Below are 19,744 nucleotides of genomic sequence, written 5' to 3' on the forward strand. Positions count from 1 at the left end.
AGTGGTAGAGCCTAGTATGTGTGAGGCATTGGGTTCAATCCTTGGTACCATATAAAAAGGAAACAAATAAAATAAAGGTATTGTGCCAATCTACAAATCTATCTATCTATCTATCTATCTATCTATCTATCTATCTATCAACATAAAGCTATTGTGTTGGTCTCCAGAACACAGGCCATCAGCCATGCCTTGTAAGGGATGGGGGGAGGTTGGGTCCTGGTGCCTTACAAGGTCCTGGAAAATTAAAAACCAAAAATAACATTAGGCAACACAGTGGTCATTTACAATAAAAATTTATTAGGATGAAGTCAAATTAGAAAACTCCATGCTGCCCCACTTGCCCTATTTACCTGGAATGACAAGAATATACTTAGTGGAGTATAAATCAATTTGTGCCTCAGATTCTACTATTTGGAAAGCCAAATTTTTTTTTTTTAAATTAAAAAATCCATGTTCATAGCGGTGTACCCGACACCAGCATGGGTAACGTTTAAGGCTTAGCCAAGGGTCAGCAAAGCATACATTAGTTATAAGCTTTGAGCCTGAGGAAGACATCACCCCCACCATCCCCCAAAAGCAGACCCATCACATAGCCAGGACACCTGAGTCGGGAGCCTGCTCTTTGGAGAAATGGAGTCTAGTATTGACATCTGTATTTCAAGAGAAAAGCGAGCTTGAGGTATCTTATGGCTTCAAAGGCACAGGTCATGCAACTGAATTAAAAGCTATTGTGTTGGTCTCTGGAACACGGGCCATCAGCCATGCCTCGTAAGGGGGGTCCTGGTACCTTGTCCCGATCCTTGGTATGATCCACATGTCATCAGCCTGCTGTCATCAGTTGCTGCCCCCAGGTTGCTCATAGCTGTGAACTTGAGGGCAGGTTAGGGCTCCTGCACAGCTTCCTGCCTGGTGGAGAGCAACCCTATCACTCAGCATACAGAGGAGACCCGCCGCATAGCCAAGAAGTGGTTCAAATACAAGCGAGGAATGAAGGCCTGTTCTTCAGGCGAAGCATGAGTATTTGAAGAGAGATCAGCCTGGGAATGGGTCTTACCATGCTGGAAACTGGCCCTGCATTTGGCATCACCAGCCCCAGCAGTAAGCCACCAGCTTCAAAAGGATGTCAAGAAGAATAGTCGGTCCCCAACACCATGTGGGTTCTTTAAGGCCACCAACAGTGGGTGTTGAACACATATGACCCCGGGGTCATTTAGAACAAGTGGGTGTCAAGTCCTAAAAAATACAAAACTTACCACTTAATGAACAACTGGACATTCCCTTTGGCTTAGGCACAAAGTGTTTACTTTAAGAAGCTCTTTTTCTTATTTTTAAATTCTTCCCCATGAAGGAAATAACATTGGAAATCCAAGTGCAGGTCCCAGACATCTGCCTGTGGAGCAGCGGCACCCTACAGACCCAGCACCCCTATCTCACCACCCTGACCCAGCAGGACTCCCACCTCCCTGCCCCCATCCCACCCAACCCAGGAATAAACACGGCTGTGTCACAGAACTAAGTTCAGATGCATCATACAGAGGGCTGATAAGACTTCTCAGTTTTGGAGGTGCCAGAAGATACTTCTGGCAAGGTTTTGATTCTCTCCAATTTATGCTCTTCATGTGTTTTGCAGCTTCTGCCTTCTCTGTCTGGCTCCTTTTCCTCAGTCAGCCCAGCCTTACTAGTGATTATATCTGTGCTCCTCATGTCATTAATTCATTTGGGATTGGCCTGGAGTCTGCTCAAGCTTGAGTTCATAGCCTCCCAGGCCGAGGTCTCCCTCATAAATGTTTTCCTTGCTTGGTTTCTGGGGCGAAGCTTTCTGGTCCAGGCCTGGCCTTGCAGGAGGACGGCAGGACGAGGGGCTTTGCTCTTGGTAATTCATGGCCAGTTCGTCCTGGTTCACAATGCATTCTGCATCATCCTCCTTGAGCTCTTCCTGGTTTTGGAAAGACAATGAGAGAGACAGGTCACTTTACGAGGAAGGCAGAAACCAGTCCACAAGTGTAGGACCATAGATGCTTATTTTCCCTTTTCCGAACTGCTCTGGCTTGCCAAAGCAGGTTTCTGCCATGGGTGTGGCTCAGCATTTCCCTGAATCAGCATTGAAAACTTGGCTGTAAACATAGCCCAAGCCCAAGCAGAGAGTTGTTAGACAACCCACGCCAATTAAGCACCACCTTGGTGCTCAAGGGAGTGAAAATGGAATTCAGACTTTCCTCATTGGCACCCAGTGACATTGGGAGGAATTAGGAGTTGGCACAAGCTAACCTGTTACCTCAGAGTAGGAAAGGTGTCTCATGTTGGTTTTTAAATGCTCCTGACTATCCTGAAGTTCTCAAAACACAAGTTTGGTTATACTTTAACCTTCAAAGGTTCTCTGCTCTGCAGGGTTTTGGGGATGAGGGTCACAAGACTAGACATGATAGGAAGTCACCACTGTGGAATGTCACAAGCTAACAATAATCTTCTTCATACAGAGATTCCCATGTAACAGCAGAGTTTCTGCTTCTATTGGGTTCTGGAAGGCCACACTAAATTACTTGTAGAGTGAATGATGGTTAGAACCCTGGTTCCCAGTTTGAACTGGCACCAGGTAGAGAGCCTGTTAAAACACAGATTTTGGGCTCCCAGCTCCAAGTTTCTGAGATGGTGCCTGAGCATGTTCATTTAGCAAGTTCTAAGTTATGCTGAGGCTGCTGGTCTGGAACATCTTGCAGATGTAGTTTTCTGTATTTATAAGGGGTGGCCAGCTGGACAACCTCTAAGGGTACTTCCAACTCGAAGGCTCTGCTCTGACACTCTGATTTGCTGGTAATGATTCTAATTGCTTCTCAGCAATTTTTTATTCCACTCCCTTGAGCTATAAAGCACGGGCCTAATAATCAAAAGCTCAGAACGCAGCAGTTTGTGAGGACACATGACCTCTTTTACATTTTCCAAGTTCATTTTATGATTAAAAATATTGGTAACAATAAAAAATTGCATTTTTTAAAAGAAGAATAAGCCAACATCAGCAACAACTGAAAAGAGAAGAGAAATGCTTTTTGGAGCAGTGAATTCAAAAAATGTTGCCTGCTAAAGCCGGCAAGGAACAGCTGAGGTTTCTGGGCTCATCAGTATTCACGAAGCTTGTCCACGAGAATCATTACTCACCCCATAGGCCTGGGGACTGGTGAGCAGCCTGGAAATCGGACCGCACCATTCAGGTAAGGTTGTGGTCAGTGGAGGGCCAGAGTGGGTTAAAACTGGTTTCAGGTATCTGAGAGGCCTGTTAAGGAACACTGGTCAAAAGGGAGTTAGGGTTTCGTTTCTCACGCAGCACAAACCTCTGCATGCTACCAAGGAGACATTTATGTTCACCTTTAAATCTCCTACGCCCTCATTCAGGAAGCAATTTGGGCTGCAAAAATTGCTGTTTATAATCTTTGCTCCGCACACTTTTCCAGCTCTCCTGATAGCCTTTCATCATGGAGAAATGGTAAATGGTCCACGCTGGGTTGGAGTGAGGTGCAAATATTCCTCTTCCCTCCCCCACTCCATGTCTCATCTGCTTAGAGGAATCATTCTTAAGAATTACCTTAAACAATAGCATGAAAGATGGTGTTTTCTTAAAACCGCATGCACAGGGCTTAAACCACCAGTCATTTTCACAAAGAAGCGAGAGGTATTTCATAAAATGTTCAGTTATTTCAGAGCTGGATAGTGAACACAGATTGTTTTCCAAGGTACTTTATTTTCACCATTTCAACACAGTCACTTTATCCTTTGTACATCAATGCGTTTCTATACAAAATTATGTAAATAAGCCGGTGCCAGGTTTATCCTATTGTCTAGCACCTGTCTTTCTCATCTCTTCATCCTAAAATGCTCAAACCAGTTAAAAGAAAAACCTGCTCATCTGAAGCCACTGTGTTTCCCTCCAATCTATCAATAATGAAATCCCCAGAGGCTGCCTCAGGTTGCCTTATTATTATTTTTTTCGTTCAAAGAAAAGTAGTGGAATTATTTCACCATTCCATCAGAAATGACTTTTAAGCTTTATATTATTTCCTCTACTGGAGAATATTTCACCTCATCAACTTTCCAAAAAGCTGTAATAAAAAGGAAAAGGGAAGAATGGAAAGCGGTTAACATTGGCTGGCTTGTGAAGATCCGCTTCACCCCAGGCGCTCAGGGTGCGAGCATATCTTGGAGATGACTACAGGAGATGACTCTACAGGAGCCTGTCCATAGCTGTAGGGAGCCACTTTGTCATCCCTGTGATGCCCTGAGCACGTGGGCACCGAGGGAGGATGCAGCCCAGAGGGGACCTGGAATCCGGTTGCCTCTGGTTACCAATCATTTGGCATCACGGCAGCAGCGAGACAGGGGACACCCATGCACACAGCCTGGTTGCAAGAAGAGCACAATGACCGCATAGATGACTCAGAGAGTTTGCAGATCCGACCAAAATGGAAAATTTGATTCCTGCTTTCAGACAGGCATCTGTTGAGCCCAGATAGGACCAAGGAAAGAAAATTAAAGTTCAGGGACTGACATTTGCTCTAACATCTTGGAACTACACCTACAAATCTTAAAAGCCCATGATGATCTTCCATTAATTTTCATTAGAGTGTTATTTCCTTCATTTTATGGATGAAGGAATGGAGGCCTAGAGGTGTTATGATTTTAAATAATCCAAAGATGCCTTTTGCTACTTTGAATCCACCTTCATCACCCAGAGAGGAAGATAATTTATTTATCAGGACAGAATCGTGTGGCCAGCTAGGTTCTCTACAGAGCCAAGCTTACAAAGCTCAGCCTGCTGGTGATCTGCAGCCCCTCACAGGCTGGGACACGTGAGGATGCGCCATCTTGTTAGGGTTTACAGAGGGCCCAGGTCAATGAAAATGTCTTTTAGGAAGGCGAGGAAGACAAGATATATGTACAACTGAAGTTCCGGCCAACTTTATTTCTAGATGGAAAAGTGTCAGCCAGTAAGCAACATTTTTAGAGATGTCATTTGAAAAAAAGTAAGAGGCTTGTCAAAGCTGTAAGAGTTTGAGAGAGGCCTGGGCAACTTCCACTGAGCTTCTCAGTATACTGAAAAAATCAAAATGCCAAAAGTTAGGATACTGTTACATAAGCAAAATGCAAATAGAGCACTGTGTAATGAACATTTTTCTTCTTTCAATCCTGAAGAGGTATCTCTTAAATTAGATTTAATGCTATTGGAGCTATCACTGAAAGGCTCTGGGATTTTGACTTAGAAGACCTGGACATAAATGCCAACTCTCCCATTTTACTGACCAAAGGAACTGTGGCCTATTTTTTTTTTTCCTGCTCAGCCTTGTTTTTTTTTTTTTAATGAATATTAACTGAAATAACATATGAAGAAGTAGTTTCAAGCTTTGATATACTATTCAAATGCTCTATTTACAAAAAAAAAAAAATTTTTCTCAGGCTGGGGTTTCGGCTCAGTGATAGAGTGCTTGCCTAGCATGTGTGAGGCTCTGGGTTTGATTCTCAGCACCACATATAAATAAATGAATAAAGTAAAGGTCTGTCAACAACCAAAAAAATATTTAAAATTTTGATTTTTCTGAGCAATGCTTTCTGGAGAAACGACTGTCCCTTTCACTGTTCAAATAATGGGAGGAACTTGATACTGAGGGTAGAGATTCCAGCTCGGCACTCTGGGCATTTGGGGGTAGCATTGGGATTCACAGGCCATTAAGTGGGTGGAAAATTTAAGCTGGTCCTATACTCAAAACAGCTATCTTGGTTAAATATTGTTGTTGGGGGTGGAGGGAGGGCAGCATGAAGTGGTTGGCAAGGAGAAGAGGGCAGAATTTGTTGGTGTTAGACTCCCTCCAGGGAGCACGGTGCCATTTTGGCAGTTCTGGTCCATCAATAGCTATGGGTGAGCGGGATGAGGCATGGCCTCTGTGGACACAGAGAGAAGTACACGGGATCAGCCACAGCCACAGAGGAGGAGGTGGGGCAGGTCCACACTTACTAGCATCTAGCTTGGCCCAGTTCTTGGTGCTTGATGGACGGCTGTTGAATTTTTGATAAAGGAAAATATTCAGAGGTGGGATGAGAGATGGAAGCTGATTCTGAGCAACTTCTAGAGCAGGACAAAAAAATGGGCAGATGATAGCCGCGAAATGAGATTTCTCTGAGGATTAAAGATGAAGAAGGGTCAAATCAAATTTGGACAACTTAGGCCCATGTTATAGACAAAGGAGACCCCAAAAGGGTGGTAGCATAAAATAAGGTGCCTGAAAATTACCTTTGTGTTTCATTTACTCATTTATTCCGTTATCACTCACCTGCTCTTGTTTTTATTTTATATGTCCAACGAGCAAGGGACAGACAAGGCACCCACACAAGAAAAGTATCCATTATATCATGAGATGGAAAACTTCCTTGTCTTCAGCCTGTGGCCTCCTCGAGAGCAGCGGTATCCACTTCCCCTGGACACAGAGCTTGGCACATTTTAGATGCTCAAAACAGTCGTTGAATTAACAGGGACAAGAAGATCAGAAAGGGCAGATAAATTACTCAGTGGAACCCAGCCAATTAATTTATGGCAGAAGCAGGCCTGAAACTAGAGACTCGTGTATCACGTCTAGCTGTCACCCTCCTGTCACAGGGACACTGAGTAACTGTGAAATCAGGGAATCAGTGACTTTCCGGGTTCTTCATTGTTAAGCAGTGTGTGGACAGTGGCTGTATCTCCAGGGTTACCTGAATTATTTAAAAGTCAGAAAAATCTTTGGATCTACAGAAAAAACCTCAACTGCATTTTTTTACAAAATGTATTATTTTTCTCATCAGTTTCTAGTATAAGTTTGGGGAAGGAGGTCCCCCCATTGGGTATTTCTGGTATGGTTAGTTTTTGCTTCTCTAATAAGCTAGAAATACATCGAGACAAAATGTTAAGCTCTTGGGGGGAAAAACAGTGACTTTTCTCATCTTTAAAGGGCATAAGTCTGGACATGGCAGTTTGGTTCAGGACGAGTAAAAGCTGCAACTCTAGTCAGGATCTAACGTGCGTGAAATAGGAAAGACAATCAGCAAATGAATGAGAAGCTCTGAGAAGGTCCAGAGCTAAATTTAGCGCTTAAGTGCATGAACATCTGAAATACCCGATAACGCTAATTTCTCTCTCTTTTGTTTGTTCTTTGGTTTTGGTTATTTTAAATCATCATGTTTTATTCATTGTAAGTGGCTAAAACCAACCACGGGTGCCCAGCTTGCTCAGGTTTCTGCTTCGTATCAAGTAGTTTTGCCTGGGTTGCAGAGAGGCAAAAACCCCAAGCAAAGATCCATCTCTATAAATGGACTATGTGCCCCCGTCCCCAATTCATGTGTTGAATGAAACTCTGGGCATCCCCTCCCTGCCCCACGACTGAGGTTGTTTGGAGGTGGGGCCTGTGGGAGGAAATTAGAATTTGAGGAGGTCATGAGTGTGGGGCCCTCGTGATGGGATTAGTGCCCTTATAATGCTGGAGAGCTTGCTCTTTCCACCTCAAACATCCTGTGCGGGGACATAGGGTGAAGGCTGCCATTGGTGAGCCAGGAAGAGAACCATCGTGGAAACCCAACCATGCTGGGCACCCTCTTCTTGGATTTCCAGGCTCTGCATCTGTGAGAGAAAATCAGTGTCCAATGTTGAGTCCCCTCGACTGTGGATTCTGCTATAACGGCCAAGATGACTCAGGGCATCCCTTTTCTCTGGGCCTCTTCAAAAGTCTGGTTTGAGAGTCCCATGAGCTACGTTCAGTCTTGTCTTCCCCTCAATCTGCCTCATGGTGAAGATCGTCTAGGCTGATCATCTTGGATGGGATCATGTAGGAAGTACAGATCTGAGACCTGTCCTGGAGATTCGGATTCAGAGATCTAGAATGTGCCCTGGGACTCTTTTTTATCAAGCAGCCCAGGTGACCCATGATCTGTTGGGAGCAGAGTGATCTATCTTTGGAGAACTGCCTCCACGGGGCACTCCAACTCTCAATGGAAAAATATGAGGATATGGTTCTTTACATCCATAAGGCCATAATTTTTAGGGTGAAGATGGGTATAAAAAAAAACCAACTCATTTATTTCTGAACCCAGGCCCATGTAATGGCCTTTGCCAATTGTTCCATTTTGCCTGAGGGATGGGACAGATATTTGGCTGGAGAAGATGAATCCCCTGGTGTTCCAGCTGGGAGTGGATTAATGGCACATCACGGCTCAGTTTGTGGAAGAAAACTGTACCTTTTGGGAGCACTGTGTGTGTCTGTAGGTGTAGGTAAGTGATTTTCATGTAAGGGAGAATGATTCTCAATGTACAGATGCACAAAGAAGGCAGGCACTTTTTCTCTGTGTAGGGTTTTCAGGATTACTCTCCATTCTGCATTCTCATTTATAAAGCATTTTCACTTGCCTTGTTTTCCTCTCACACCCAAGGTGAGTACGATAGTTCCATTTCACAGATGCATACATGTGTAAACAGAGTCTCTTCTAACCCACTCTTCCTTCCATTTCCAGACTGCTTTTTAGCTTCCAGGGCCAGCTTGCTACCAGAGATGGTCAGGGATGGATGCCAGGTGGGTGGAAAGGGTAAGTGCATCCTGGGGTGGGTGCCAATCTGGCTCTTCAGGCCTGAATGCTTCTGCAGAATAACTAGGTCCCACTTGCCCTTAACTTGCTGACTCCCTTTCCCACCATATTGTTATTTACAGCGCACGCACCCAGGAGCAGAGCTGGCAGAGGATACCCCCAAATTGTACATACCCCATTGCTCTTTTTCCAACATGCAAATCACACTCCTTCTGTTTGGTTCTCAGGAAATGTGGCCTAACGAATCATGTTCCTCCTCATCTCTTTGGAAGATTGTCTGATTCTGCAATTGTACATTCACTGTCTTGCCTTGTTGGTCAAGTGTGTGACCAGCCATTCTTTGGCTGGTGTTGGGGTTCAGGTGGGAGGGAAGTTTTTAAGAGTCCAACCAGAAGCCTTCTTCTGGAAGCTCTTTCACCCCTCTCTTCTCACTCCACTGGCTCAAGGAAGGAATCCCAGCTCGGCTCTGTGTGCTTGCAGGGACCATGGCAGGCTGTGGGAGTATTGTATCTGATTTTTTCTCTCTTCGTGTGATCTTAGCAGCCATTACACTGCCGTGGAATGCTCTCTTTCCTCAATGGAGATTGCAAATAGTGAAATTCTAATTGCCTTTAAAATAATTTTATTAGGAGGTATACTTTTATAAAGAGTCACTTATTTATCCAATTGGTATAGTCAGTGATACAGTTGATGTAGGAAAGGCTTGAGTCATTCCATGTATTTGTCCGTTTTCAAGATCCTGATTTATTCCCCTTCATTCTCTGAAGATGACTAATTCTTTGTTCGAATATCACTTTCAAGTAATGGATTTCAATGTGTTTGATGACTCATCTTTGGTCAGTGAGAGTATTTTCAAATTGGCTCCCGAGTCCTCCTGACATGACACCAGTGTTTTTGATAACTTCCTCATCACATGTGGAAGTGTCTGATTCTGCAATTGTACATTCACTGTCCTGCCTTGTTGGTTAAGTGTGTGACCAGTCGTTCTTTGGCTGGTGTTGGGGTTCAGGTGGGAGGGAAGCTTTTAAGAGTCCAATCAGAAGCCTTCTTCTGGAAGCTCTTTCACCCCTCTCTTGTTCTAGGCTTGTCTTGTACATGTCCTGTCTCAGACCTTGAGCTGAACATTTCTCTATATTTTTCTAGTTTTGGTGGAAAATGGTCTTTCAAAACCACAATCTGCAAAAGGATTTCTGCACACAGTGGAGTGCTGGTAAATATCTAACAATGTACTCTGTTGGAAAAGAAAGGCTGGATTCGTAGCGTTTTCCAATTTCCATGGTGTAAATACTCCATCGCAGCTGAATTTTAGGCTATTAATAGGAAGTCACTGAACTTAGAAAGGTGTGTACAATCTGTTTTCATCAGTTAACTGCTATTTATCTCTAGTTATGAATCTCAGAGACACACAGGATAACAGAATTATGATATTTCATAATCACCAACTGTTTTTCTTGTATTGTACACAGAGCAGTCTCAGAGTAACACTGATGTGACCATGATAATAATTACTTAAGATATTAAAACTTTTTTGTAGATTCTGAAACATTATTTGCATTAAAATATTTTTTCATTCTAAATTTCCATTTGCATGAAAACTATAATGTAACTATATACAGATATACTATATTTATATATCTGAACTATATCTGAACATGTAGCCAATACATATTGTACTCTCTCCCTCATTCAGTCTGGTCCTAAAAATTACTATGTATCGAATTCTCATCTCCAGGCCTTATCTGTCTGTCTAGTCATTTGATTTTCTGAAACTGGTTATTTAGTAAGTTTCTTAGGAAGGGCTCTTGGGGTCAGTATTCTCTGAGTTCTTGTCTACTGATAAGTTTGTGCTCATTATATTTTAAAAGTTAGTTTTGCTGGAAATAAAACCATTGGCTATTCTCTCTTGGAGAGAGTATAGATATATTATTAGATATATTATTCTATTTCAATTGCCATAAGGAATTGCTCCTGAAAAGTATAACAAAATATAATTTTCCTCTTATAAATCACATATTTTTTTCTAAATGTCCAAAGGATTTTATCTTGAGTTTATCAGTATCACTAAAATTGACCAGTGTCGCCTGTTCCAGGCTGGTAGGCACAGGAGTGCTCATTCAATGTGTAGCTCTACATGTGTTTTTATTTCAGGAAAGTTCTCTTGCATTAGAACTTGCTATTTCCTCATTTTGTTCTCTTTCTTCAGGGACTTCTATTTTCTGAATATTCATTTTTTTTTCACCTATCTTCAATGGTTGTCACTTTCTTCCAGATGCTTTATATTTTTTCTTTATTACTTTTTGATTTAAAAAATTTTTATCTGCTATGTCTCTTAAGGTATTACTTATTGTGTTTATTTGCTTTTGTATGCCTTTTCACTTAGTTTTGATTTCTGAAAAGATTTTTTTCCTTTTCTTTTCAATTATTTCCAGAATTTGATATTTTTCTAATTCTGGCTGATATTATTGTTTCATTCTTGTATCATTTTCTTAACGTCTTTTAATGTGTTTCATGATCCATTCTGTGGATTTATCTTTCTGTCATACTTTCCTTGCCTGTGGGGATGTTATTCTCCTCCTATCCACTCTTTCCCTCTTAATAACTGCATGAGATTTGGCCTCTATTATATATATATATTGGTGGTGCTGCTGGGGATTGAACCCAGAACCCAGGGCCTTGTGCATGCAAGGCAAGCACTCTACCCACTGAGCTATATCCCTAGCCCCCTGGCCTCTATTCTTTTCCATTCATTTTTATATGAAATTATTTCTTGAACTTATAGGATGATTCAGGGTTTAGGAAAGCTTTTCCAATTTCAGAGTCCCATTTTCTGTGATTTTTGTTCAGAACTGTGGCAGCTGCTTTCTGGTATTGTTGCCCTGTTTACCTGCCTGCTGCGCTGGACGGTATACCTTGTCTGTCCTTTGTCACCACTGTCTACACTATTCAGCTCTGATTCCATTCCATGCAGTTTATCCTCAGTGTGGGTCCTTCCCTGGCGGCTCCACCATGAGAGCTCAGGGGTCTTGATGGCTCTGGTCCTCCACTCTCCCTTAAGTGACTCCTGTAGGAGAAGGTGATACCACCCACTCCCTGCCGGACTCTGGTGTCAGTGACATTTTTCAAAAAACACCTGCCACATTCTCCAGGCAGTGATGTTGGCTCTCAGGGTCACTACTCTTCTTGGGGGCACCCCAGATACTGCCCAGTGGCTTCCTCTTTCCTGAACAGAGGCTTTGTGCTACTGAAAATAGAAGTCTCCACCCACTCATAACTTAGGGTTTGCGGGAAAACTTGCCCCTAGTGTAAATAGTGTAACACATTTGCTGTAGATGTGTTCAAGGGTCTTCAGTTTAATTATTTAAATATTCTACTTGAAACATTTAAAGACTGTGAAGTCAATGTCATGGCCATCTTCTCAGAATCCTCCGAGGACTGTATTATATTTGATCTATCCTGGGTGAGTGGTGAAATCAGGCTATGAGTCAAAAGAAACATGGCCTATTTTTATATTATCCTCTATGAGCTGCCTAAGCTGAGACCTGTCCCTGATCAAACAATGTAGCTTGGAATTATCACAATGAGCACAGAAGTCACAGCTAGGTGAGCCAGGTGAGTCAGACGATGCCTGGAGCCATAGTTCTTAACCTTCCCTGTCAGTGGCTTCTGTGAAAAAATACCAGCATGTTTCATCATTTGCATTTGATTTCACATGACATTTCAGAGAGTTCCCAGGTGCCTTGAAACCCATCTCTACTCCCATCCAGGCTTGAGTTAGGAAACTGGTCAGGAGTGATTATATATTAAGAAGGAAGGCAGATGAAGGGCTGATAAAGAGGTATGCTTCTTATCCTATTTGTTCTGGGAGTTGGTTGTAGCAGGGATATCTGGAGGATCTACCTATCACATGCTAAATAATTCTTCTTGGCTCCTCAGACCCAGACATTCCAGGGACAGAGGAAGGGCAGCAGGGTTTGTTGGACAGGTTAAAGGAAAAAGGGCAGTTCTAGGGCACCAAAGAAACCAGCATAAGTAGGGCAAATAGACCCAAGATAAACAGGGGACACAATAGAATTGTGAAGCTGCTGGAAACCGGAGAGTCCATTTGATCTGCATCTTGGGTCTTAATACGAAGAAAGACTAAACCCCAGGCTTCTCCAAGCTGCTCACCTGACTATGTCAGAATTTCCCATTGAGCTTATTAATATAAAGATTCCTGGGCCCTTGAGCCAGTTTCCAGGTGGGCTGGGAATATGCACTTCAACAGCCCCCTGAACCCACTGCAGCAGAGCAGAGTGGTGCCTGGTCTTTTGAAGGACTCAGGGTTTGGAGGTGCGGCATGTTTGGGCTGCATAGTGCAATGATAATAACAGCAATGATATTACTTTCGGTACTATTGCTTCTCTTTCTGCTTTGGGTCTTTAAAATTTTCCCTTTGGAGACACGATGGGACCAAGAGACTCCCAGGGATCTTTGCTGCCAACCAGATGTAGATGAAATCCATTCATGCCATATGGCCTGTAACATTTGGCTCATGTTGTTTAGAAAGAAAACAGTTTTGGAGAAAAATGTTGCTGCTACTCACATGGAGTGAGTCTTGGCTTTTGCGGATCTTCTGAGTGAAGGAGGTGCTGCCCAGCTAACAGACTCCCTATAAGCTCCCATGGGTTTTGAGAACAGGCCTGACGTGCCTTGGAGACTCAGACTCTGAGGCATCATCTGCTCCCAGGCTGGAATAGGGGGTGTCCCTAGTCCAATGTCACTGGTTTGCTTATAAGAAGATAGTGAGGTGAGGACATGGGAAAATAGGGAGAACACAATATGGACAGAAAGTAAAGATTGGAGTGATGCACCCACAAGCCAAGAGACATCAGGGGTCTCTGACCATTGCCCAGAGGTAGAAGAACTTCTGACATGGTTTGGAGGACATTTCCATTTGCTTCCTGTGCTCATCACTGATAGAACATGACCTTGTGGGAGGTGGAGTCTCAGCCAGCAGCCCCAGAAACCATATTTAAGGCAGAGGTGGTCAGCACGGCCCAAGCCCTCTCAGGCTCACACAGCACCCCCTCAATTTCCAGAATGGAGTGTGAGCCTGAGAGAGGACACGTCCTCTTGGTGGGCAGGGACAGGGATCCCACAGGGATGCACAACCATATCGTCCTTTGCCTCTGGGAAGATAGGAATATTCGCTTCTGTCCCCACAACTGCAGTGTAGGCTTCCCAGGTCAAGATTTCAGAGAATGAAGCTGAAGAGGAGACTTCACCAGCACTTTCAGGAGAAGGGGAACAGCCAATAGCAGGCACCAAATCCCACGGCCAGGACCTGGCTACTCGGACTGCTTCTCGATGTGGGCATGAGTCTCTAAATCCTTGTGTTTCAATTTCTCCTTACCAAGGAGACACATGGTGCTCTGAGATTGGGCAGAGACACTATTTAGAGATTGTGATTAACCTGTTGCTCATTTCCTGGGCTGCCATAACCAGGTGCCACATCCTGGGTGGATTGAAACAACAGAATTTACCACTGCCTCTTAGTTCTAAAGGCTGGAAGTCCAAGATCAAGGTGGTGGAAGTGTAGATTCTTCCTGGGGGCTCAGAGGGCAAATATGTTCCATGTCTGAAGTTCTTCTACCTTTGGGCAATGGTCAGAGACCCCTGGTGTCCCTTGGCTTGTGGGTGCATCACTCCAGTCTTTACTTTCTATCCATATTGTGTTCTCCCTATTTTCCTATGTCCTCACCTCAGTATCTTCTTATAAGCAAACCAGTGACATTGGTCTAGGGACACTCCCTATTCCAGGATGACCCCATCTCATCTTAACCAATTCCATCTGCAAACCAACTTATTTCCAAGTAAGGTTACCCTTTGTGGTTCCAGAGGTTAGGAATGTATCTTTCTTGGTGGAAACAATTCAGCCTATAACACTTTGCTGCTTCTGAATAAGCCCAAGAATTCTGTTTATTTATTTATAGTTTTTTTTTTGGTATTAGTTAAAAACACAGTGTAGGTTTGTGTGCCCTATTATTATTGTTATTATTATTATTTTGCAGTGCTGGGGACTAAATCCAGGACCTTGCATATGCTAGGTAAGTGCTCTACCACTGAGCTAAAATCCTTGCCCCCCGCCCCTCCATTGGCTTTATATCACTTCTCTGCTACTTATTATCTGAGTGCTCAAGTTTCCTGAGCTCTTTGAACCTTGTAAAATGGAAATAACTTAGTAGAGTAATGACCCCACAAAGGAGAGGATTGAATGAGATAAAAATAGATCTAAGTTTTAGCACCATTCTGGGCACATGCTTAGCACTCAGTAGATGTTAGCTAACATTATTTGTTCACTGTGTCCCTTGAGGAGTTCCAAGTATCAGAAATATATTTCAAACATTCTCAAGTTAGTTTACTAGTGTAACACTGACCACAGGCCCTGCAGGGTTCATAACACTTCTTTTGTGGCCTTTGGAGCCTGAGAAGGTCATTGCAGAGTTTCTCCCCAAGGCTCCCCTCTTTCCTTCTGGTCCACGTGGATGTCCCCAGGGAGGCACAGTCAGTGTCTGACTGATGTCATAGTTTCACAGCAAGATTTCAAGCAAGCACTCACATGACGAGGGTCCCCACTCAGGTGGGGAATGGCCGTGTCTCCACTGAGGTGAGATGTTTGCTTAGAAGGTAGGGTTCTTCACCAGGGCCTCAGGTGTTCAGTGTCATTTTAGAGCAGCCCTTTCTTACCATCACATTTGTTTCTCTGAGCCCTGGTTGTCCTTGAATCCCCTTCTAACTTGCCCACAGTCTATGGGTACATTCTCTTGCTGGCCATTTAGCAGATTGCTTAATAGGAAGCCTGCCTGCATCTCTTTGAGGAAGACAAAGGCCCCCACCCCCATCCACACACACAAACTCAGGCAACGTTGACTGTCACCCACTGAGTTTGTTAACGGGTGACATTGGGTTATTTTTGAGCTGAGGAATGAAAACCATTCAAGAGACATTAGAAACTCCATTTTCTTTGAGCAGACAAAGGAGACAAAGGACAGCTCTTGGCTGGTACAGGGTCACATGTCATAAATAATGTCCTTCTCTCCAGGTACATTTTCCCTCTCAGATGTAGTCACTTTCAAACTTTTTTCACCTCCAACCCCCTACCTAGAAAGACATTTTACAATTGCTACTCAGCACATGCTCTAATACCTGTTTGACCCTTCTCAAATAAAACTAGAATCATTCTTCAGGCTATGTGTACACGCATGAAAGAAATGAATTTCAGGTGGTGTAGTTGGAAATATTCTCCTTCTCATTCTAAGTTCTATTCTATTCTATTCTATTCCATCCCATCCATTCCACCCCCTCTTCCATTCTCCTCATACGAGACCCTGATAACCTAGTACTCACCCGTGTCTAGTTCTCCTCATTCTGGTATCTGAAGTAGGTGTGTTGGCACCCCTTGAGGTAGGAGAGGCCATATAACTAGTTCTAGCTGTTATGGTTTGGACATGAGGTGTCCCCCCTACCAAAGCTGATGATGGGCAGTACAGTAATATTCAGAGCTGAAATGATCAGATTATGAGAGCTGCAACCAAGTCAGTGGGTTAATCCATTTGATGGATTAATAATTTGAAAGTACTACTATCCTGGGTGGTAACTATTGGCAGGTGGGGTGTGGCTGGAGGAAGTAGGTCACTGGATGTGTGCTTTTGGGGTTTATATTTTGTCATTGACACCTTGTTCTCTCTCTTTCTCTCTCCCTCTCTTACTCCCCCTCTTTCTCTCTGCTTCAGGGTTGACGTGAGCTGAGCCAATTTTCCTCTGCCACTGCCCTTCCACCATGATGCTCTGCCTTACCTTGGGCCCAGAGCTATGGAGTTGGCTATTCATGGACTGAACCTTTGAAACTATGAACCCCAAATAAACTTTTTCTCCTCTAAATTGTTCTTGTCCAGTATTTTGGTCTCAGGAACAACAAAAAAAGATGACTAACACACTGGCCAATGTATTGTGGTCATGAGTGACTATCATCCCTGCTAGGTGAACATGAGAGGCCAGCAGGTGGTCCTCTGGTTGACAGCTTCTCTACAGCGAACTAAGCAGGCCTCAGGTTGAGACAGAGGAGCCACAGATGAGTGTCCAGGTCTCCAAGTCACCACGTGGAGGACAATTTCCCTAGAGAGTTGCTCATCTCTTAGCAGCCTTTAAGTCACAGAGAAATGAAACATTGCTTAATGAACCACTGAGATTTTGGACATGCTTATTATCATGGTTGGTCTACACAGCAGAGAATCCCTTATATGACATGCTTGGGACCAGAGTGTTTTGATTTCAGTGTTTTTCAGATTTTGGAATATTTATGTAAACATTACGTATAGAATGTATACATATACACATAAGGAGATATCACGGAGATGGGACCCCAGTGTGAACACAAAATTCATTTGTGCGTCACGTACAACCTATCGCAAGGGCTGAGGGTAACCTGCTGTGATGTTTTTAGTATGCCTGTGTTTTGACTGCAACTCCCACTGCACCTTGAACCAGAGCTGCTTCTCTTTAGCTTTTTCACTGTGTGGTTCCACATCAAATTTCACCCAAACCAAAGGTTCCTCTGGATAACAATGACCATGATGCATATGCCAAGATTAGAGAATCCACACACTTGGAAACAGGTTGATTTATCAAAGCTGATGTGGAAGGCCTTCCCAAGCTCCTCATCATTCCCCTATCCACCAAATTCTTAAGACTTATCTGACTTTGCGTGTTGTTTCGAATGGCCTTCCTCCCCCGCTTTGTCTTTCTGGGAAGGCCCAACGGTTCATTGAAGACAATTGGGTCCATTGTTACTTGCCCACCCAATATCTAATCCCCCTTTTCTTCTTACTGTAGAAGCACTAATCTGTTAAGATATTCTATTTCCCCAGCAGCTGGCTAGCGAAATGGAAGAAGATGCTAGATGAAATTTCTAGCTATCAATTTTTCCCCTTTCTGCCTAGGACTTGAATAAACTGTTTGGAGATTCAGCAACCATTCTGATTTCAAGAGGTAAACTTGACAATTGAAACTAACACTAAGGATGGCAGAGAAGAAAGGCAGGAGGAGTGTGGGAGTATTACCAGCCACAGATTATCTTCTATTTTGATTAATTCATTGCTATTTGGAATTTTTGCATCATACACAACCAATAATAATCCTAATAGATATATGACAGTATTTTTCCTTTGCCAGTATTCCTGGACCCGAACTAGGGGATTTCTTTGCTGTGGGCTCTGGTAAGCCCATTTCTAACTGTACTTATTATAAATCTACCAGAATAATTTGATGATTTGACGATATGTAGACTGTGAGCTCCTTGAGGGAGGGGCATTGTCTCACTTCTCCTTGTGTCCAGATGTAATGCCCAGAACTAATTCCTCTCAACTGGTGGTTGTTGAATTGCATTGAGACTGAAAAGGGACTTGGGGTTTTCAGTTCGCATGCAGATTCTTTGGGAAGAGGATTATCTGAAACCTGTACCTTATTTTGGATTTAGTGGGCAGTCACAAGGTCATGGGAAATGACCCCGGAGCGGGCCTTGGGGATGAGTGGGGACTGGGCCTGCCACTAGAGGAAAAGGTGCGAGAACAGCTGCTGTGGATTTCAGCCCTCTGGGGTGCCCCTGGGCAGTTCTTGTTTTTCTTTACATTTTCTGGTGTATAAAACCTCACAGTCCTGGAAAGTCCTGGAGGAAGGAGAGACTCAGAATGCCTTATGTTGCTCTGCCTCCCCCACAGGCAAAGCTCTTCTCCTGAGACCAGGTATCACAGATAACTGGCTCCTCGGGTACACCTTACATCTGTCCTGTAAGCCCCAACCCTGTCCCCTTGGTTGTCCCACACCACTTTGGAAGGCTCCTTTACTCTTGAGTTGCAAGATGAAATGAATGTGTGTTTGGATAAGATGCTTTTAGGCTCAAGATCAAAGTCTTCCGTGCTCCGGGTCTAGACCCCTTTCAGAGTGAGTGCAAAGCTTGCTTTCCCCTTGAGTGAATTGTGGGTGCTGAGAGAGAGGAAGTCCTGCCTATATCCACCCCACCCACATCTTGGGAGTAGAGCCTAGAAGGCTGTTTGGAAACTGGTGCGTTGAGAAGATGGGAAGATGCACTTTTATTAAAACCACTAAAAATTTTATTGGCATGAACAAATCTGAGCCTTTGGCTAAATAAAACCACCAGAGAGCAAATGAGACCGTGACTCATGATATGATTATCCTCTCCTTATAAAAATAATTAAAAAAATGTTTTGGTAGGTTCGCTTGTGGGTGTTTGTGTGTTCACTTTCATAAACAGTTCCAGGTCCTGCTCTTTCTTTTCTTTCTTATTTTTTGATAAGGTGCAGATCTGGACTTCAGCCAAGCCAGTGGCAGGAGCTGTCCCGCTTGCCTTGCCACAGAAAAGGAAGAGAAGGCACGGGGTCCTTATGCAATTCCATGCTCCTAAATCAAACCTCCCATTTGCCTCGATTATTTACCACTGCTTTGTAATTGTGAGCAGACAGCTGAGTTGAGCTGGAAGTCTATTCATCCTTTAAAGTGACATAAAGTGGCACTCGGAGTCCCAGACCATAATTGTTCTTTTCTCCTTGTTAATATCAAACTGCTGCTAGGAGTTCTGGGAAGGAAGATTCATTTGATGCCAGTTCCAGAAATTTCAAGGGGGCTCAGTGTTCAGCCCTTTTTTGAAACCCAGTTTGAAATCACTCTGAGGAATTGGAAAGGCGGAATGGACCGTGTCCTTCGGGTAGAAGGCCCCTCTCAGTGTTTCAGCAGGGCCAAGAATTTCCCTCGTCAAATCCCTCGACTACTCAGTTGTGGTCACGGGTGGAAGTAACTAGTTTCTCAGAGATGTGATTATATTGTAGATATCTCCAGCTTATCCTGAGTGTTAGGGAACTGGAATTTGGTAAGGAAAACTGGATCTTATGAACATTCCACCTCCACTTGGTAGGACCTTGGTGTGTGGATACTCTGCTATCCACTTAAAGTCCTTTTCAAAAACCAGAAGCTCATGGGAAACACTCTGCAAAGGTGGGAGGACCCTTCCCCTTCAGCCAGGCTCTCAGCACCAGTCCCCCAACCCCCACTGGGGGATCACTCATGGGTCACCCACCAAACCCAGCAAATCATCCTGCTG

General features: G+C 43.7%; 1 protein-coding gene across 1 annotated transcript in view; it reads right to left on the reverse strand.

Moving 5' to 3' along the window:
- Positions 1 to 285: 285 nt before the first annotated feature.
- The window catches only part of SLC9A9 (solute carrier family 9 member A9), a 561,779-nt gene continuing 542,320 nt past the window's right edge, over positions 286 to 19,744 (reverse strand). Inside the window, exons 15-16 of the mRNA XM_081301714.1 lie at positions 3,154 to 3,259; positions 286 to 1,936 (exon numbers count right to left, since the gene is read on the reverse strand). Coding sequence (XP_081157840.1) covers positions 1,709 to 1,936; positions 3,154 to 3,259 — 334 coding nt within the window. The 3' untranslated portion in view covers positions 286 to 1,708. The remainder of the gene's footprint in view (positions 1,937 to 3,153; positions 3,260 to 19,744) is intronic.

Source organism: Spermophilus citellus (assembly GCF_964194105.1).
Source record: "Spermophilus citellus genome assembly, chromosome: 7".
NCBI classification, from domain to species: Eukaryota; Metazoa; Chordata; class Mammalia; order Rodentia; family Sciuridae; genus Spermophilus; species Spermophilus citellus.